General features: G+C 41.7%; 1 protein-coding gene across 3 annotated transcripts in view; it reads left to right on the top strand.

Moving 5' to 3' along the window:
* The window catches only part of mmadhcb (metabolism of cobalamin associated Db), a 31210-nt gene extending 10144 nt beyond the window's left edge, over positions 1–21066 (top strand). For all 3 annotated transcript variants that reach the window (XM_080198296.1, XM_080198298.1, XM_080198297.1), the window contains exons 5-8: positions 3241–3349; positions 5218–5348; positions 17302–17388; positions 20186–21066. In XM_080198296.1, the coding sequence (XP_080054422.1) occupies positions 3241–3349; positions 5218–5348; positions 17302–17388; positions 20186–20389 (531 nt within the window). In that variant the 3' untranslated portion in view covers positions 20390–21066. The remainder of the gene's footprint in view (positions 1–3240; positions 3350–5217; positions 5349–17301; positions 17389–20185) is intronic.
* The last annotated feature ends 1180 nt before the right edge of the window (positions 21067–22246 follow it).

Raw genomic sequence — 22246 nt, 5'->3', positions numbered from 1 at the left:
TTCTAACCTCCAGTTATATCAAACAGTACCAAACAGTTCCATTCTGTTTTTGGAACTAATGACCAAAATTTCATGAGACATGTTTTTGATCCTAGATCTCACCCCATTTATTTTGGTCTCTGCTATCATTTTGCTGCCATCTGTCAAATATTGCTGGTTAATTGGAGTCTCATTTCATTGACCGGGTATTCACATTATACCATAATGCCATGAATAGTGTTCCCATTATACCATAATGGCTGGTCACACCAAAAGCTTGAAGGCGTAATATAAAATGTTACAATAGAAGTACTTGACTGAGCGTGGCAATGACAAGCTCTAGCAAAACTGAGGTCAAGGGAATCAGGGGAAAACTAGTTGGAGTCATGCCCTGCACAAGTTTGTGCTTGTTGAGGTCACTTATCTCACTCTCGGGACATTGCTGCAAGAGTTCCTCAGGGTAGTGTCCTAGGCTTAACCATCTTCAGCTTGCACATCAATGATTTTCACTCCATCATAAGATCAGAAATCAGAATGTGCACTCATCATTGTACCATCCTCAGATAGTGAAGCAGTCTCTGTTTTTGTGCATCAAGGCCTGGAGGGGAACTGAAGGCTTAAAAGATTGCAGACTGGTGTGAGACTGAGAGCAGAACCAGTGCTGATGGTGGGGCTCAGTGTGTGGACTGTCCTCTTTTATCTTCAAAGAGCTGATAAAATTGTTGGTGACACTAAGGTTTTATTAGTAATCAGATTTTGTTGTAATAGTAATAAAGCTTTTGGGAATAATAGTGTTCATTAAAATTAATTAATTAAAAAGGAATAAATTAATTTTTATTTAATAACGATGGCAAGGCAAGTGATGTGTTTTGAATGTGGGAGTTCCTGGGCAAACACGTCTGCGCTAAGTGTCAGTCGCTTGACGAGCTTCAGCTCAAAGTTATTGATCTGGAGGCCAACCTGCAAGCACTGATGCATCACAGAATGGTAAGCTACCTGGACACTTTGTACCAGAAGATGGTCACACACCTTCGGCCGGGCAAACCTTTAGAATTGGTCACTACTCGGGTTTGGGGTTGGTTGGGAGGGGGGTGCGACTTTTGGCAATCAGCAATCTGGCAGGTAAGAAGATTGCTACAAAATCCATTCATTCTGTGTCTCTATGTGCTATGTAAGTTTGTAGTCAGTGGAGTTTGTGACATTTCAGCTATAGGATGTTCTACTGCTTGTTACGTTTGCTTTCGCCTAGTAACAAGGGCGGAGTCCTCTGGAATGTTGTGGCAAATCACCAGATTAGCTCAAGTGTCAGTGAACAGCACTTCTGGAACATTAACTTTTGTTAGTCAGTCAGCAAATATATCAGCTAAGGGACAAAAGAGGGGGACGGGGAGAGATCCCAGTTAAGAAAAAAGAGAAAAGCAGAAAAAAGGGTCCAAATGGCCTAACCATATGAATACCGTGGCTACAAAAATAAGTCAAAGGTTAGGAATTGTGCAAAGGCTAAGCACCTCATGACTCAGCAAAGCCAATCCTCTGACAACAAGGCAGAAGTTTGGTATGTTGGAATACTGTCACTTGCCTTGATGAGTGCAGCTCCAATAATACTCAAGAAACTCAACACCATCCAGGACAAAGCAGCCTGCTTGATTGGCACCACATCCACCACTTTCATCGTTGACTCCAATACTAATGCACAGTGGCAACAATGTGCATCAGTACCTATTGCACTGCAGCAACTCACCAGAACTCCTTCGACGACATCTTCCAAACCTGAGACCTCTCCCATCTTGAAGGACAAGGACAGCAGGTGCATGGGGACACCACCACCCTCCAAGTCATCCTGACTTAAAGCTATATCGCTGTTCCTTCACTGGGTTGTTAAAGTGCAGCAGGCAGGAGGTGGCAGAGGGCCCTCGCTAACTGTCACACCAGTGGTCAAGACCCCATCATTTCCACAACATTCCACCCATTGTGACCACTGACACAACTTCATGTCTCTAATAATGTTGCTGCAAATGGATGTCTTCAAATTTATTATTGGGGAGAGTAAAAATGTTTACTTTCCAAACCTGTGAAGCGTAAAGCTGCTTTGCACATTAAAAATTAACTGGTAGTGTTGTTGATAGGGGGATAATCTCAGACTGATTTTGATCAGCTGGTAAGTTGGGCAGAGCAATGGCAGATGCAGTTTAATGCAGCTAAGTGTGAGGTGATGCATTTTGGGAGATCTAATAAGGGTAGGATATACACAATGAGAGCTAGGTTCCTAGGGGAGTATTGAGGAGCAAAGGGACCTTGGGGTATGAGTCTATAGATCCCTGAAAGTGCCAGCACGGTTAGATAGGATTGTGAAAAAGGCATACAGAATGCTTGACTTCATTACTCGGGGCGTAGAATATAGGAGCAGTGGGATCTTAGTACAACTTTATAAAATATTAGTTAGGCCACAGATGGAATATTGTGTACGCAGCCAACACTATTGGAAGGATGTGATTGCACTGGAGACGGTACTGTGAGATTCACCAGGGTGTGCCTGGGATGGAACATCTCAGCTATGATGAGAGAATAGAAAGGCTGTGCTATCCCTGGAGTAGAGGAGGTTGAGGGGGATCTGGTTAAGTATACAAAATTATGGGAGGCATGGATAGGGTTGATTGTAAGAATCTTTTTCCCATGGCAGAGGTGTCCAAGACCAGGTTTATGGAGTACTTAGCTTAGAAGAGACCTGAGGAAAATTCTTTTCACCCAGAAGTTGGTGGAACTATGCAACACGCTGCATGAGGGTAGTGGAAGCAAATGTTCTTGCAATATTCAAAAAGCATTTAAGTCGCCAAGGCACAATAGGCAATGGTCCCAGTGCTGGTAAATGAGATTAATAGATTGTAATTTGATGTTGGCCTGGGCATGGTGGGCTGAAGAGCCTGTTTCTATGCTGTATGTCTCAATGACTCTGCTGTGTGCGTGGGGTTTTTAATGGAAATTTAGTTCACTTAGTGACTTCTAATGCCGAGCTAATCCTTTTGATCGTAGGCTGGAATTTTATGGCTCTGTTGCAGTGGGTTGCCTCACAGCAGATGCAGGTAGCCATTCAAATTTCCACTGATTTTGCCGGGGCTGGAAAATTGTGGCCTATTGTCATGTTATTGTGTGACTACTGTTCAGTTTGCGGTGTTGGAGAAGAATGACAATGAGACCCATTGCAATGACCTGTCATCAGTATTTTCCAGGAGAATAATCCTTTGTTTCTTCTTTTTATTTCAGGGAAATGAAGCTGAACCTCCACCACAAGAAATCACTATAGCAGAAAATTACTTTGAGAATGCAAAGGTGGAATGTGCAATACAAACCTGCCCAGAACTTCTACGAAAAGGTCTCTTGTATTTTTTTGCTTCTTTAAATGGAATTTGTTTTATGGTAGCCGGTAAATGCATCCTTGTAAGTAAATTACAATGCAGAGAGATCTGGATAGGCTGAGTGAGTGGGCGAGGACCTGGCAGATGGAGTATAATGTTAGCGAAGGTGAGGTTATCCACTTTGGTAGAAATAATAGTACAAGGGATTATTATTTAAAGGGCGAAAAGCTGCAGCATACTACGGTGCAGAGGGACCTGGGGGTCCTTGTGCACGAATCGCAAAAACCCAGTCTGCAGGTGCAGCAGGTGATCAAGAAGGCAAATGGAATGTTGACCTTTATAGCGAGGGGGTTAGAATATAAAAGCAAGGAGGTTTTGCTGCAACTGTACAGGGTACTGGTGAGACCGCAATTGGAGTACTGTGTGCAGTTTTGGTTGCCGCATTTGCGAAAGGATATGTTGGCCTTGGAGGGAGTGCAGAGGAGGTTCACTAGGCTGATACCTGAGATGAGGGGGTTAGCCTATGAAGAGAGACTCAATAGACAGGGTCTGTACTCGTTGGAGTTTAGAAGGCTGAGGGGGGATCTTATAGAGACATATAAGATAATTAAGGGGATGGATAGGGTGGAGGTAGAGAGATTCTTCCCGCTTAGAAAGGATAGCAGAACTAGAGGGCACAACCTCAAAATAAGGGGGGGCAGTTTAGATTGGAGTTGAGGAGGAACTTCTTCACTCAAAGGGTGGAGAGTCTCTGGAATTCCCTGCCCATTGAAATGGTGGAGGCTACCTCGCTGAATATATTTAAGTCACGGGTAGATAGGTTTCTGATAGACAAGGGAATTAAGGGTTATGGGGAGAAAGCGGGAAAGTGGAACTGATCCACTTCACATCAGCCATGATCTTGTTGAATGGTGGGGCAGGCTCGAAGAGCTAGATGGCCTACTCCTGTTCCTATTTCTTATGTTCTTAATTATCCTTGCACAGAAATACTATGTGTGTGTGTGTGTGTGTGTGTGGATGAGCTTCACACTGTTCCAAGGTTTGGAACAGAACTTCCAAACCCTGTAGGTTGCTTAATTATCAACCCTGTGGGGACCCTGTGTTTGTTTAATTATCAATCCCTTTTCAGGATACCTCTATGTTCAGACTCTGGGCCGGAATTTTACCGGCACGCCTGGCCCAATTCTGGGGGCAGGCTCGGCTCAGAAAACAGCATTCTCTATTGGCTTCAGGCGGACATGCTGGTAAAATTCCGCCCTGTGTCACAGATGCTTTCCTATTCATTAACTACTAAGTAGGGCAGCATGGTGACACAGTAGTTAGCACTGCTGCCTCACAGTGCCAAGAACCTGGGTTTGACTGCCGACTTGAGTCACTGTCTGTGTGGAGTCTGCACATTCTCACCGTGTCTGTGTGGGTTTCCTCCGGGTGCTTTGGTTTTCTCCCACTGTCCAAAGCTGTGTGGGTTAGGTATATTCGCCATGCTAAATTCTTCCTCAGTGTACCCGAACAGGTGCCAGAGTATGACGACTAGGAGATTTTCACAGTAACTTCATTGCAATATGAATTTGTGCCTACTTGTGATACTAATAAACTTCTTCCGATCATGCATCTTAACAATTGTTTTTGCAGTTTTTTAATGTTTGTTCAATGATCCAGAAAGTACAGCAATTGGAATGCTTCTAATTTATTGGCTGTGGAAGGAGGAAATTATTTTCTCTTGCCACTAGTGGATCATGCTTCAGGTTCACTCAACTCATCATCATCAGCCAACCAGTGTAGTGTCAACACTGAAAGCTCAGACTGGTATGAATAGAGTGAGGATATTTATAATGGTTTGTGGCTGAAGCCAGAGATTTGACTTGGCCTTCACGTTGTTCCTCAGATTTTCAATCTATGTTTCCTGAGGCTCCAGTTGCTGGATTCACTGTACTTACTGTGACCCAAAAAAGTATTAATGATATGACTTCATGGAACGAAGCAGTAGAGGAGGAACGAGAACAGCTACTTGAGAAAGTAAGTAACGTATATTAATATCGGTATCAATATGAATCTATTGGAAAATATGAACTGCACCTCAAAAGGGAAAATGGATTTTTAGCTATGATCAAAAACTCTTTCAGCCTTCCTTCCTATAATCCAACTCGGGACCTTAACACTTGACAGCATCTTGTTGGTACTACTCAATTTATCTTGTCTTTTCTTACTTGTAAGCTTCACTTAATCTGCTCAGTCATAATTTTTAAAATTGGTGAGAGCCAGAGAATTGTTGGGTGTGGCTGGCTGAATAAACAGTTTTATTTTTAAAGGAACACACCACCCACAAATGCACAAAATTGCTAGGTGGGTAAAGACCTGGCAGCTCTGCCCTACATCATGATACAGTAAGAAGTCTTACAACACCAGGTTACAGTCCAATAGGTTTATTTGGTAGCAAACGCTACTAGCTTTTGAGCGCTTGCTGCTCCTTCGTCAGGTGAGTGGGAGTTGTGCACAAACAGGGCATATAAAGACACTAACTCAATTTACAGAATAATGGTTGGAATGCGAGTCTTTACAGCTAATCAAGTCTTAAAGGCATAGACAATGTAAGTGGACAGAGCATTAAGCACAAGTTGAAGTGATGTTTCCAGACAGGACAGTTAGTGAGATTTTGCAAGTCCAGGAAAGTCATGGGGGTTACAGATAGTGTGACATGAACCCAAGATCCCGGTATGATCCCAAATATGTTCAAGGCTGAGATAAACAGACTTTTGATCAGTAAGGCAATCAAGGATTATGGCCTTCATGACACGTGCAAAGTCGCTGAGCAGAGACTAATAGCCAAGTTCCGCACACATGAGGATGGCCTCAACCGGAATCTTGGGTTCATGCCACACTATCTGTAACTTTTTGGACTTTAACCTGGTGTTGTAAGACTTCTTATTATGTTTACCCCAGTCCAACGCTGGTGTCTCCACATCATGACTACATCATGATAGTCTGACCATTGTAGCTAAACACTTCTGTCCCCTCCCCATAATCCACAAATCCCATCTTGCTTCCACCCTCAGAGCCATGTATTCTTTGCAGTAGCAAAACAAGCCCAAAAGGGGGAGAAATATTCTCCAAAATTCCACTCGAACTGCTGTGGTGATGGAAAGCAATCCAGAAGGTCATATTTTAGTCTACTGAGGCTTTGGTACTCCAGGACGTGACAAAAGCTTTTAGTCATTAGCATTCTCCTTCACACAGCTTTCTGACATTTCAGTTTAAAATCTAGTTTAAAGATTGCCAAGAGCCAACCAAGGGCCACACGGGGGTTAGCACGGCTGCCTTACTGCGCCAGAGACCCAGGTTCAATTCCTGGCTTGGATCACTGTCGGTGTGGAGTTTGCACATTTTCCCCGTGTCTGCGTGGATTTCCTCCCACAGTCCACGGATATGCAGGTTAGGTTGATTGGCCACACTCAATTGACCCTTAGTGTCAGAGGGTAAATTCGGGGAGTTATGGGGATAGGGCCTGGGTGGGATAGTGATCAGTGCAGACTTGATGGGCCGAATGGCCTCCTTTTGCACTGTAGGGATTCTATAGTACTATGCTGGGGTCAACTAATACAGTAATCATCTGGAAACCTCTTTACTCACAGGCAGGCAGGAGGAGACAAAATGCTGGCACTTGAAAAGTGCTGCTGGGGGGCAAACTGACTGAGTTCGTTGAGCAACGTATACCCCTCAGACAGTTCTGTTGAAAGGTCATGAAAAGGTTCAATCTGTGTTGTGCTGCAGATTTAGGACAGGATTGTTCTTCCTCTCCATGGTGTGTTCGGCAGCGGTGGGAGGTGATACACAGCTCTTGCACGGTTCCACCATTGTCATCGGTGTTTCCCATTGAACGCGTCCCTCGCCGCCGGGAAACCCGCAGCAGGGATGCACCATCGGCAATACCATAAGATCACACACCGGTGTGAAGGGCAGCAAGACTTCGGCAACTGTTTGATGTGAATATTTCCAGCCTTTGCTGTTTTCAGTTCTGATGGCCAGCCCTGGTAGCATTTCATGCTTTTGTTTCAGAACGGTGAGATATTCTGTCCAGCAGTGTTTTCTTGCTGATACCCGTAGATGGCACCCTTGCTTCAGCAATACTTTTGACTGCTCTGAGATTAGTTGTTTTTTTAAAAACAAAAAAGTTATAAATCTTAACCACAAAAAAGAAAATTATTTTACAAATTTTAAGCAGCTTTTATATTAAACTGTATGGTGTCAGATTATGCTGAATGGAGTTTACGCAATGCATCAAACTTCATTTTGCAAAGGACGAATATTGGCGACCAGTATTGGAGTAAATTGGAGACAGTTTATTGTACTTCAGATCCATTCACAGTCTCAGAATTTTTTCTCTGAGGGTAGTGAGTCTGGGGAATTCTTTACTGCAGAGCTGTTCAAGCTGGGTCATTAAGTATGTTCAGGGCTGAGATAGACAGACTTTCGATTAGTAAGGGAATCAAGGATTATAGGGATAAGGCGGGGAAATGGAGCTGAGGATTGTATCAGGTGGGCCATGATCTCGCTGAATAGCAAGAGTAGACATGATAGGCCAAATGGCCTACCTCTGCTCCTATGTTTTTTGGTCTTGTGTAATATTTCCTCACCTAAATTATTATCCAAGCATCTTCAAAACTTTGATCCTGTCATTAATTGAAGGGTTGACATGAATGGCCAAGAACCTTGCCCTTGTTGTGATTTCTCTGACAAAAATGTATCTTCAATCCATTCCATTATTTAAAAGAATATGTGCAGTAGTGAATGAACCTGTAAATATTTTTAAAAATTTGTTCTCAGGTAATTTTACACTGTTAACCACACAACAGGAAGTATTTCTGAAATGACTTGTTTTCTCAGAATTAACAGCCTCAATAACCAGAAAGCCCAAGCTGGACACTTTTTTTAAACTAGTTTATTTATTAGTCACAAGTGAGGCTCGTATTAACACTGCAATGAAGTTACTGTGAAATTCCCCTGGATGCCACACTCCGGCGCCTGTTCAAGTCAATGCACCTAACCAGCACGTTTTTCAGACTGAGAGAGGAAACTGGAGCACCCTGAGGAAACCCATGTAGACACTTGAGAACATGCAAACTCCATACAGACAGTAACCCAAGCCGGGAATCGAACCCGGGTCCCCGGTGCTGTGAGGCGACAGCAGCGTTAACCACTGTGCCACCATGCCACAAAACTTATAACTTAAGTTGGCAAACACCCATGTTTATTAAATTTAAAGATGTAAGTTCATTTATTTTTGATTTTTGTCATGGGTGAAATTTCAATTGTTTAGTTGAAGTAAAATTATAAACGTGGCGATTACTTTAATAGGCGTTGCAATCAGTGGGAACACAGACCTATGCCTGAAACTACCAATGCAGCAAATTGCTGTTCTTGCTTTTCTTTGTCAAAGCAATTGATGGTCATTGAGACCTTTTCTGCAGTAAAATGGTATAAAAATGTGAGAGCTTGATGTCCTGAAAAGTTCTTAATGTGTCTCTGCTTGCAGCTGATTTTTTTTTAATTGTCACGTGTGAAAAACATTGTTTTTTGCACGCTATACAGACAAAACATATCTTTCATAGAGTACATAGGGGAGAAGGAAAGAAGAGAGTACAGAATATAGTGTTACAGTCATAGCTAGGGTGCAATATTGGAGAGTTTTAAGAGAGTTAGAGTTAAGTTTTAAGAGCATAGAACGAGAGTAAAGGATAGAATTAGAGGGTGTGCTAGGATAGCTCACAAGAAGTTGCCTTGCTCCAGCGCCATCTTGAATCCTATTCAGCTCTTGCATAATATTTCGCTGTGCATAATGTTAACATTTTAGTACAGAGATAAGAAGTAACCTCTTCACTCAATGTTAAAAACCATTGGAATTGTCCACTTAGAGCTATGGATGCTCGGTTATTAAGCATGTTAAGCCAGGATTGACAGGATATTAAGGGATATGGTGATATCATGAGAAGTTGTAGACAAAGTAGAAGATCAGCTATGATTCTTATTGAATGGTGAAGCAGCTACATCACTTATACCAACTCCTATTACTTATGTTCTTATCATGATGGTCTGGGGAACAAGCTGCTACTTGGCTGTGTTGGCCCAGTCACATGAGAGTGACCTGAATGTGAAGCCAATGAAATGGAAACACCCGGACATCATGCAGACAGCCTAAATAATAACTGAGTTATGCCAGTTTAATCAGCAACAATTGACAATTAAATGCAAAGTTGTTTCTTTTGTAAATTCACCATTGGCTGCACTGTAGATATCCAAGTCGTATTTCAGCATGCCGAGATGAAGCGGGAAATGTTATTTGATTCTTGGAGAAAGTAAGAACTTAAATTATTCATTACTACTGGGTGTCCCAAAACACTTCACACCCAATGATTTTTTGTTTGCAGTGCCATCACTGTTATATAGTGAGGAGGTGACTGAAGAACTAATTGTTCAGCCAAGTTTTATTGTTTGAGTTTTGATGCTGCAGGCAAGGGAGAGAAGATTAAAAATAAAACTAGAATGCTACATTTCGAATCATTAGCTTATCCAATTTTGTTCATAACCATGGAGAAGTCCATGACTTCAACTGCTTCATCCTCCCAGCTGGGGGAGAGTACGCCCTGGAAAACTACACCATTGGTGTGATGCTTGTGGAATACACAACAAATTACAGGCCGTTAAAATGGAATCGTTGGAAAGATTTACTTTGGCACATTATAAAAATCCAGTAGTTTTGGGGGGAAAAAACATTGATTTTGGAATCTTGCTGTAAAAAAAAGTTAATTGCATTTACGTTGGCTCAAATTTCATATTCATAGTAGCCATTGTAAAGACCAATGAAATAAGCACACAAAGGTTAATGCAAAACAGCAAGAAATGACTGGAAGTGTTCAGAGAAAATCTGAAGAAAATGCAGGGCTTTTCGTTTTAGTGAATTGCGTGATGATGATCTGTTGATTGCGTACATTTTTATATAAATTTACGGATACTTTCAATATAGATGAATGCTAAATTTCCACATTTGAACCATAGAAAGAAAAGTAATTAGTAATACACTGCATGGATCCTTTGTATGCTGCAATAAATCTGTTACTCACAGTTTCACAAGCTCACAAACACTACATGAACAACAGAAATGACATCCTGGAGTGCTTACCAGTGTCGCAACATCTTTCTGGAAAAGTGAGACAGCCTTGTGACAAGTGCTGATCAACATAATTTGTGAAAAGGACACACAGACTCTCAGTGGAGTGGAGAAAAGCATACAGATGGGCATTTCGGACCCCACTCTCCCATTTTCACTGTGTATCTGTGCTCCTAACCTCCTATGGTAATCCAACAGAAGGAAGTTGGTGTCTTTTTGTACAGCTGATCTCCACTCGGGACATACATAAAGTTACATGTGATAAGAGGCATGATATTCAACTTATAATGGAATACTACTGAAAATGGAGTGACTGTTGACATTCTGAACATACCATCAATAGAAAAGTGCCTTAGTGTCTAGAATTCCTATTATACATGGAATAGGATATATATATATAAACTTAACAAGAATTCATTTAAATGTATATAAATAGACTGTCCAAACTTCTGGCTTTGTAATTAATTATTTTGTTTGGGTTTTGTTTAGTAAAATGCCCTTTCAAACATGTTTGGGGAGCATTTAGCACTGTTGCCTCACAACACCTGGGACCCGGGTTCAATTCGCGGCTTGGGACACTGTCTTTGTGGAGTTTGTACATTCTCCCCATGTCTGCATGGGTTTCCTCTGGGTGCTCCGGTTTCAATCGTAGAACCAATCATAGAACCCTACAGTGCAGAAAGAGGCCCTTCGGCCCATCAAGTCTGCATCGACCACAATCACACCCAGGCTCCACCTGCATATCCCTACATATTTTACCCACTAATCCCTCTAATCTACGCATCTCAGGACACTAAGGGGAAATTTTAGCATGGCCAGTCAACTTAACCTGCACATTTTTGGCCTGTGGGAGGAAACCGGAGCACCCAGAGGAAACCCACGCAGACAAGGGGAGAACGTGCAAACTCCACACAGACAGTGACCCGAGCTGGGAATCGAATCCAGGTCCCTGGAGCTGTGAAGCAGCAGTGCTAACCACTGTGCTACCATGCCACGCATTTTCTCCCACAGTCCAAAAAATATGCTGGTTAGATGCATTGGCCACGCTAAATTCTCTCTGTGTACTTGAACAGGCGCTGGAATGTGGCAACTCGAGGATTTTCACAATAACTTCATTGCAGTGTTAATGTAAGTTCACTTGTGACACTAGTAAATAAACTTTATTTGTTAGAGTGGTTAGGGAGGATTTAAACTAAAATGACAGGGGATGGGAACCTTTGCGAGGAATCAGAGGAGGGGGAAACAAACAAGAACAAAAGAGAGAAAGGAGAATAAGAAAACTGATAGGCAGAGAAATCAGGGGCAAGAATCAATTAATCACTGCCAAAGATTATGGGAGCGGGACAAGGAATGTTTAAAAAAAACAAGCCTCAAAGCTTTGAGCCTTAGTGGGGGGAGCATTCACAATAAAGTGGTTAAATTAATCATGCAAATAGATCCAAATGGGTATGATATGGTTGGGTTTACGGAGACATGGCTGCAGGGTGACCAGGGATGGAAACCAAACATCCAGGGGTATTCACTATTTCGAAAGGACAGACAGAAAGGTAAAGGCAGTGGAGTTGCATTGCTGGTTAAAGAAGTGAGGAAGGATGTTAGCTCTTGACAATATGGCATCTATATAGGTAGAGTTGAGAAACACCAAGGAGCAAAAAATATTGGCAGGGGTTTTATATGTAGGACTTCTGACCTCTGTTGATGTTAGGAATGATATTAAACAGGAAATTAGGGACACATGCAATAAAGGAGCATCTGTGATTATGGGTGACTTTAATTTGCATATAGATTGGACAAATCAAATCAATAGCAATATCATGGAGGAGGAACTCCTGAAGTGTATATGGGATGGTTTTCTGGACCAATACATTGCGGAACCAACTAGAGACCAGGCCATCTAGACTGGGTATTGTGTAATAGTACAAATAACTGGCAATCTAGTTGTCAGAGGCCACTTGGGAATAGGCAACCATAAAATGATAGAATTCTTCATCAAGATGGAGGATGGTGCAGTTGATTCTGAGACTAGAGTCCTGAATCTAAATAAGGGAAACTACAATGGTACGAACGAGTTGGCTATGATGGATTGGAGAATGTTACTTAAAGTGATGACAGTGGATAAGCAATGGCAAACACTGAAAGCCTGGGTGAACTGCAACAATTGTTCATTCCTGTTTGGTGCAAAGTAAAATGGGAAAGGTGTCTAAACCATGGCTTACAAGGGAAATTAGAGATATTAGATCCAAGGAAGAGGCATACAGAGAAAGCAACAGATCTGAGGATTGGGAACAGTTTAGAATTCAGCAAAGGAAGGCAAAGGGATTGATTAAGTAGTGAAAAATAGTGTACGAAAGTAAGCTTGTGGGAAACATAAAAACTGACTATAAAAGCTTCTGCAGACATGTGAAGAGAAATAGATCTGTGAAGGCAAATCTAAGTTCTTTATAAAGATGCTAGAAAAAATTGGGAAAAGATCCAAATGTTTAGGCCTAATGAACAGTGAGATGTGGTCAATTGGGCTAGGAGAAAGTAGCAAGAGACCAGATATTGTGAGAAGGGTGAGGGAAACATTTGTCTGGAACAAGACATGTAAAAAAAGGTTATGGGAGGTTAAATGTCTGAATGTTGGAGCCTAGGTTGACAGTGGGGGCCATGCAGGAATCACAACTATCCGGGGAGGAATGGGGCAATTGGAACTAGGAGGGGAGGCAGAGTTTGAAATGTCACGGAAACAAAAGTTGTCTTTTGGCAACAAAACTGACCCATGATGACTCTAAAAATTCAACATAAAAATTACATGAAGGAGGGTGTTCATTTTTTAGTTGTATTTAGTGTTGGGGTGACCATGTGAAGGAATGAAAGCCTAGGAGAGAATAGGGCATTACACATGTTGGAAGGAGTATTTTGTTGAAACAACAAAAGAAAAAATGTACACTCATCAATTAACACTTTTCTGAAATCCAAAATAGCAGATGGCGAGAATCTGAAATAAAACCAGAAAGTGATGAACATATTCAGCAGATCAGATAGCCTCTGTGAAGAGAAAAAACAATTAATCTTTTCAGGTTAATGACAATGGGCAGAATCTTCCGGATTTTCTGTCCCACTGCAGTGAATGGAGATTTGGCTGAGTGCCAAATTCTCGGTCCTTGCTTGGAGCAGGGTGTAAACAGCCAGTAAGATCATGCCTGATATGTTTCCCCCTTCACAGGTGCTATCTGACCTTCTTCGTGTTTGTAGCATTCTCTGTCTTTACTTGACAAAAGCCAACATGGCTTAGAGCTGGAAGAAGAAGCTGAGAAACATTTGTTCCAAGGAGATAGACCTTGAGTCAGACTCAAAACAAAATGTTTTAATAGATCAAAAACTTTTGTGTTTGGAAAAACATGAGTCAAGGATTCTTAACTGGAATATCTTCTCACAGTCCGATTTAAAAGCAATTGAGAAAAATACTGTTACGGACACAACTGAAATGAAAACACCATAGCATGTGTTGGCAAGTTAGACGACATCAAGACATATCACTTAATGCTGGTTAATCTCCTGTTGCACGCAGGGAATCGAGATCAAGTACAGCCATGAGGTTCAGCAATTTTAAAAGTTTGGGGATAATTTGGACCAGGTCTTATAGATAATATTCAATCCCCATTTTGAAGTCATGTATTCTGTGACGGTTTTTAATTTTAATCAGGTATTTTATTTTTCTGTTTAAATAGCAAAACATATTGCAGGTTAGGAAACAATCTAGTGGAGCTGGTTGGAGCATAGGGCTCCCAGTGACTGGGAGGTGTAACACTGAGGCAAAGCAAAGAGGATTTTCAAGGTAACTTCATTGCAGTGTTAAAGTAAGCCTACCTGTGACACTAATAAATAAACTTAAACTTTAAGCAGTGCCACCACAAGTGGCAGGGTGAGTTTTCTATCATTTATTCATTGGATCTATGCCACATTGTCAAGACCACATTTATTTGCCCATTTGTAGTCATTGCCCTGATGATGCTGTCTTGATATTCCAGGCTTTTGAAGCAGCAATAATGAAAGAACAGTGTCACTGTCTGAGTCACAATGATCAATGACCAGCTGTTGATGGTCTTCCCACCATCTTGCTCCTCTTGTTATTCTTGTTGTAGATGATGGGTGTTGTTCGAAAAAAGCTCACTTTGCTGTTACTACGCATCTAGTTGCTCTTTCATACAACAGTCATACTGTGTTGGAGATGGAGGGAGTAAATACTAAGTGCAGTGGATGGCATCAACAAGTTTATAAAGGTGCTTCCAACATAAATATGTATGTGGGTACTTGAAATGCACAGCATATAAGGTTTTGTAAACTATGGCCAAAATTCACCCAAATCAATTCTAAGAGTCGAATTCACATGAAAACTGGAGTAATTCACGCTGAATTTTCAATGGGAGTCTAGAGAAGAATCTCTCACACTCTGTGCATTGCAGAGGCCACCAACGTGAATATCATTAAATTTCAGGGGCTGGGGCCTGCTCCTGCTGGAGAGGCTGAATCAGTGGGCTGAAAAGGCTACTGTGCGTGCGTCAGTCTGTCAGTGCAGAGATCGGCACATGTGCAGTGGCCTCACACTGCCAGCCTCCCTATTGCCAGACAGTCTTGCGACCCCTGCAATACCAGCAAGCACATGCACACACACACACACACACCCCCATCCCCCCACCTGCCGCCAATTTCTGATTTTTTTTTCCTCCTCCCGATTGCTGGCGACCCTCCTTCTCCTACCAGTCTCAACTGCAGAGTGGCAGTGGGGCCCTGACCCCATCGGGCCCTGCCCTCATGTGCCCCACTCTTTGGCACTACCCCATGCCTGGTGGTAGTTTCCAGAGTGCCCCTGCGCATTGGCAGTTTGCCCCTTTGGCACTACTGTGGGGCCCAAGCTGGCACTGACAGGGTGCCAATGCCCAGAGGGCACCCACCCACTCCCTGACCGTCTTCACTGCAGCGGGATTGGGCCACTGGCTCCCCGAAAGTGGGGAGCTACTATAGACCCCGTTGGCCGGGAGAGGCTACTGCTAATCACATTTCAATAATATTTAAATGAGTCCCTGAATGCATAATATAGCTCTGTGCCTATTTTTGGCACAGAGCTGATGGCGCCAGAAATCTGGCGCTGAGAGGCGCTTGGGCTGGACGCTCAGTGCGAATCACGCTAATCCAGCCCCACTGAAATCTCCCAACCTGCTGCATTAATAAATTAGATGTGGAGATGCCAGTGTTGGATTGGATTAGCATAGCTGGATGGGAGCATCTCCCCCTATATACTTATAAAGCAAATAAGGATGCAGGAGAGTTAACTGTTGTGTAAATTCTATTGTACTTTGAGGAGTAGCTCTAGTCTTTCTTGCCTTTATCTAAATGGCAAAAAGAGCTGTTGACATATAAACATATATTTAACAGTGAAAATAACTACCAACTAACATGTGTTTCAGTCTAGTCTTTTATGTGTTGACACACTGTATTGCTTCAAAAGTCTGGCTTGTTGTGGAAATTATTGTACAAAAGAATATCAGGAGATCCAGTACAAAATGATCATTTATCAGTCAATGCATTGGGAGAGCATAACCCCAACAAAGTTCTCTGGGGCACTCTACCCAGCTGAAGAACCATGCAATATTTATGCAATGTAAGTCACATAGGCAAGGTATTACTTACTTTCCAACATTATCTGATTTTAGGTTTTACATTAAACAATTTGCGATGTTCAAAGGCAGTGTGTCTACTATCCTAAGGACTATCTGTTTTATGTCTCTTCAGGTCCTTGTAGACTCTTCCCTAGTGCTTGTGCACCAGGCATACTAGCTATCTGTTCACCCATGTAAACAGTCTCTGTTTATGTATTAACATATAGCAGTTTTACATTGATTCCCTACTCCATTGTCATGAGGCATTTAACCTTTATAGAGATCCCTTAATAACCTATACTCATTATTTGCCCTGAGAAATTGTTGTAATAAACCTTATTCATTAATTCCCTCTGACAGTCTCTTTCATAGTATTAAGAGAGCTTCACAACTATATACTCATCTTTTTCAATTCTGCTTTGTACTCTTAACCTTTCCCTCAAAATATATTGTCTTTATGTACATGAAAGATGCACTGAAATTTGAATACACTGGGTCCTCGCAGATTATAAGTCAGGCTAGCTGCAGAATAGATTACTATTCTGCCTGAGAATTTCCCTGTAACATCCGCTCAAAATGTATCAATTTAGTGACGAGATGTGTTGGATAGTCAATTTTACAATGTAACCTCCCATAGGGGGCACAGTTTTTACATAGAACACTCTCGACTCAAGAGAGGGGAACCTTCGTCTTCATCATATTTTGTTTTTCAGGCTTGTGTCACAACAGAGAACTGTAATTTTAATCAAAAGTGCAGTTTCTCAATATTTCACCCATTATTATTTTGCAAGTTTTTCTTGGTTCTAATCAATTAGTTAACTGCCCATAATGTATCCACATCCTATCTAGAAGACTGATAGATCTCAGCAATTCAGCAAAGTTTGTGCTTACAACGTAGCAGTCAGTGCTGCCCAGTGCCTGCAAGGCAGAGACCTGCCATTTATCACTAGTAATTTTTCTACCAAGTGATTTTAATTACCATTGAAATGAGCTTTTCTGGTATTAATCCTCATGTGGTTTCAAGTTGTAGGACTGCGTTTGAGTTTATTAATTTTCCGTTTACTGATGAAAAATTACAATGAACAAAACCAAATGCATCTATATTTGTATCTTACGTTTAAAAGTGATCTTGTTTTAAACTAAATAATGGTTATTTATATTGCAGTTCATTAATGGTGCCAAGGAAATCTGTTACGCACTTCGTTCAGAGGGTTACTGGGCTGATTTTATTGATCCATCTTCAGGTCTCGCGGTACGTATCCTCCAGATATTATTGTTTCATTTATTCCTTATAGGGCTGTTTGGGGAAACTTAATTGTTAATGATTTTCTTTGTAATGAAGATATCTTTCATAGTATATGGCACAGTGGTTAGCCCTGCTGCCTTACAGCGCCAGGGAACGGGGCTTGATTCCTGGCTTGGGTCACCAACTGTGTGGAGTCTGCACGTTCTTCGCAGGTCTGCATGGGCTTTCTCCGGGTGCTCCGGTTTCTCCCACGGTCCAAAGATCATAGAAACCCTACAGTAGAGAAAGAGGCCATTCTGCCCATCGAGTCTGCACCAACCACAATCCTACCCGTGCCCTATCCCCATATCCCTACATATTTACCCACAAATCCTTCTAAGCTACACATCTCGGGACAATGAGGGCAATTTTTAGCATGGCCAATCAACCTAATCTGCACATCTTTGGACTGTGGAAGGAAACCCACGTAGAGACAGGGAGAATGTCTGTGTGGAGTTTGCACAGTGATCCAAGCCAGGAATCAAACCCAGGTCCCTGGAGCTGTGAAGCAGCAGTGCTAACCACTGTGCTATTGTGCTGCCCACAAAGATGTGCAGGTTAGGTTGAATGGCCATGCTAAATTGACCCTAGTTTCGGGGGGGGTGGGGTAAGCAGGCCAAATACGTGGGTTTACGGAGATAGGGTGTGATAATTGTCGGTACAGGCTTGATGAGTTCCTTCTGTACTGTAGGGATTCTGAGTTTTTAAATTAAGCCTTTTTATTAGGGTAAGAGTTTTTCTTTAGGGGATTTTTGGTGTTGTGTTTAGCTTATTTGTGGGAATTTATTTTCATGCCAGAAATTTGCAACATTTCAATTTTCTTGTGTTGCCCACCTAAAGATTTAAACCTGAGGTTTGAAATGACGGAGCAAATATCTTGTTACAGTATCACTAACTTTCTATAATGTCTTGTGTATATGATGGAAACTTGTGCAACACAGGGAGTTTCCAGAAAGTGGGATGAATATTTGAATTAGGGGCAGTCAACCATTTGGCCTGCGAACCCACTATGCCATTCAATACAATCGTAGCTGATCAGATTATGGCTTCAGCCACACTTTCCTAGCTAACCCCAATAGGGCCTGGGTGGGATTGTTGTCAGTGTGGCCTCCTCCTTTGTAGGGATTCTATAATTCTAACCCTTTGACTCCCTTGTCAGTCAAAAATCCATCTAACCCTGTCATAAAAAGTTAACTGAAATGGACTGTCTGGAAGAGAAGAGCAACCTGCGTTACATTTATATAAGAACTTTAATGAAATCTTGCCTGTGAAGAGGAGCCATGGTGGCACTGTTCTTTGAACAGAAACAAATACATTTTAAGGTGACATTAGAATTGGTTGTGTGTTGGCTTTGATGGGCAGAGGATCTACCCATTATTCCCCAGTATTTTTGAGATGGACATACAGACAGTTTTATGCCACTCTCCATGCCTGTATGCCAGCATATGCCCTCCTCTGGCCTATTTTCAAGGAGTTGGCTTATGAGAGGGATGGGGGGGAGGTTTCTACCTGTCTGCCAATGGCAGATAGCCAATTAGGCCAATTCAATTGCCAATTGTGGGAATTCTTCACACATTGTCCAAATCTTCCATATGGTGAGTGCTTCCCTTGATCTGACTAGAGCCCACGGATGGCATGTTAGCAGCTTTCTGGCAGTAATAATTTGCTCCAGGATCCTCTCACACCCACTTTGGGGTTCCCGATCTGAAGTTCAGCCCAAAACAGGATCGGAATGCTGGAACTATTATTCGGTCCAACTTGATCACACACATAGATCCATGTTTTAAAGGCAAGGGCAAAATATAATTTTAAAAAAAACTCAAGATTTCGGGAGGTCAAAAAGTAGCCGTGACCTGCCTAAAGTTAGGCCCTCCACAAACAGTCTTGCGTTTTCTGCCTCAGATGCTCTTAGGAGTCGCTCAGTTTCAGTTTCTGTGAACAGAATGTCATAGGAAAAGAGTACATGAGGTGGTTTCTTATCGCATTCCTCATGCAGGCTTCGAGGAAACACAAGTCTTTCTGAAGGATCCCCTATTTGTGAGCAGCCATTGTTCCTCAATGATCTCGTTATATTGTCTTCACCACCAGAAATTGACTGGTTTTGCCATTTGCCATGTTGAACATGGGACCCTTACCAGGGTCTGGGGCAATTCGCTAAGTGCAGGGACAACCAACTTGAAAGACCATGCTATCTCATAAGTCAAAATAAAACTTTGCAAATCACCCCAGTATCTGGCCTTGTTCATCAAAGATGTATGACCACGTCAAAGCAGGGAGCTTTTGTGATTTCAGTATCTAATATGGTGCAGTTTCTTGTATTGAATGTTGCTGTTTTTAGTTTTGTAGTTGAATCAAGGTCTACATTATCGTATCAGGAGTTTAAATGTACAAGCCTTGCAATCAGATTTACAAGTAACAACAGCTTTGTTTATCGAGTAAAACATTGATGTAAAGGGTAGCACAGCTCCAGGGACCCAGGTTCGATTTCCGGCTTGGGTTTCTGTGCGGAATTTGCACGTTCTCCCCGTGTCTGTGTGGGTTTCCTTCAGGTGCTCTGGTTTCTTTCCACAATGTGAAAGATGTATTAGTTAGATGAATTGGCCATGCTAAATTCGTCCTCAGTGTACCTGAACTCGCGCCAGTGTATGGCGATTAGGGATTTTCACAGTAATTTCACTGCAGTGTTAATGTAAGCCTACTTGTGACTCATAAATAAACTTTACTTTAAAAGATTATAGTAACATTTTACTTCAATTTCTTCCAGTACTTTGGACCGTACACAAATAACACACTGTTTGAAACAGATGAGCGCTATCGGCATCTCGGTTTCCGCATAGAAGATCTGGGCTGTTGTAAAGTTATCCAGCACAAGCTTTGGGGGACACATGTGTTTGTTGGAACTCTTTTTACAAATGCACCTACAGATTGCCTTGTAATGAAGAAACTACAAGGAAACAACCTGCCTTGATTTCAGTCATTGTTTTAATACTGAGAGGAAGCCAAAAGCCTGCTTACAAAGTTCTATTTTATTGATGCATATGTATGTATGTAGTTTAAGAAGAAAACTATAAGATGCTGAATATGTTCAGTAATATTTATTTTAGTTTACCTCGAATCATATTGTAAAAGACTGATCATGAAAAATGTTGCTGGGTTATGTTCACCAGTATTCTATATAAAGGAAATGTCACTAAAGAAATCTGTATCAGTGGTGCTGTAAGAACATTTTCGAACTGTTTACTGATGATATTTGAACCACCTGCTGTGGTTTAATCCAATTCCAGTCAGGCAGCTTAACTTTAGTAGATAATAAATTACATTTCCGAAAACTCAGCCTTAAGGATGCAATTGATTTTTTTCCCAATTTTTGTTAAAAGTGACTTTTTGTTAAAAAAAGAAACATTTGTCTTGTGCTTTTCATGATTTTGGGATGTCCCAGTGCACTTTAATAGTCAATGAAGTACATTTTGAGAATTGCTACTGTTTAAATGTAGAAAACGTGACAACCCATTTGTATACAGCAAACTCCCATAAACAGCAGTCTGATGATGACCAGCTAACATGTTTGTAATGATGTTGGAGTAATGTGATGATGTGGAATTAATAATGGCCAGAAGCCCTTCTTCAGAATAGCACTGTGGAACCTGATGGCACAGTAAGAAGTCTCACAACACCAGGTTAAAGTCCAACAGGTTTATTTGATAGTAAACGCCACAAGCTATCGGAACGCTGTTCCTTCCTCAGGTGAGTGGAGAGTGGAGACCTGATGAAGGAACAGCATTCCGAAAGCTTGTGGCGTTTACTATCAGATAAACCTGTTGGACTTTAACCTGGTGGTGTGAGAATTCTTACTGTGTTGACCCTAGTCCAACGTCTTCACATCGAACCTGATGGCAGACAAGGCTTGGTTTAACGCCTCATCTTACAGACAGCACCTCCAGCAGTGCAGTAGGCCCTCGGTACTGCAACAGACGAAGCAGCTGGTACAGAATGGTGTGAAGCAGTGAAAATCACACCATTCTATCGTGGGAATGCTTTCTTGAGCAAAGTCGGGTAACATGGTGAGTCAACGATGGCACAAAGGCAGCAGCAATGCCAAGAGAAGAGCAGAAGCGAAACAGTGAGTGAAACCCAGTGACTTCACCATGCACAAGACTACTCATGCTTCCAAACCTATAACATGTTGCTGACAACGAATTATAGGGTTTCCAGCTTCATAGCATCAAAGACTTCTGACAAACGTTCAATTGGATTCTTACACAGGGAAGTGAATTTTGTTTTAAAAATGTCTTGCTGTACCCAGTAAAATGTATATAATTGCCTTTTGGAGTGCGTGGGCTGAAATCTTGCCACGGTTGCAACAGTTTCATTTAAGAAATGTCAGTACTATGCTGGATTTTGCAGCGTTCCAAAAAGTATCCAGGACTCAAAGGTGTTGCCCTTTTTCTGCTGAGTTCCACTCGATCAAATCTGTTTTCCCTGCTAATAAACAGGTAAAAATCAAGGAGCAGATGTATTTTGCCATTTATAATGCATGGTTGTTATGTTCATCTATAAAGAAGAGGGCACGTTAGAACCAGAGCATTAATTTGTGTGTCTAATTGGACAATGTAGAATTGTATTTTTAGAGTAACTGTAGTGAATGGTTTATTGCTGATACTGGTGTTTATAAAACAATTTATAATTGCTGGTATTAGAGCAGTTTTAGAAACTAAATTTGTTGTGTCAACTGTACTCAAGAAAATTGCTGCAGCTTACTCTACAAATATTGTAACGAGTATAATTTAACTATACAGCACCTTTCCTGTAATGAGGTGCCACAGGC

Source organism: Carcharhinus amblyrhynchos, chromosome 11 (assembly GCF_965287045.1).
Source record: "Carcharhinus amblyrhynchos chromosome 11, sCarAmb.v2.hapA, whole genome shotgun sequence".
Taxonomy (NCBI): Eukaryota; Metazoa; Chordata; class Chondrichthyes; order Carcharhiniformes; family Carcharhinidae; genus Carcharhinus; species Carcharhinus amblyrhynchos.
The sequence above is the reverse complement of the archived record's forward strand: the minus strand, read 5'-3'. Positions and strand labels throughout refer to the sequence as shown.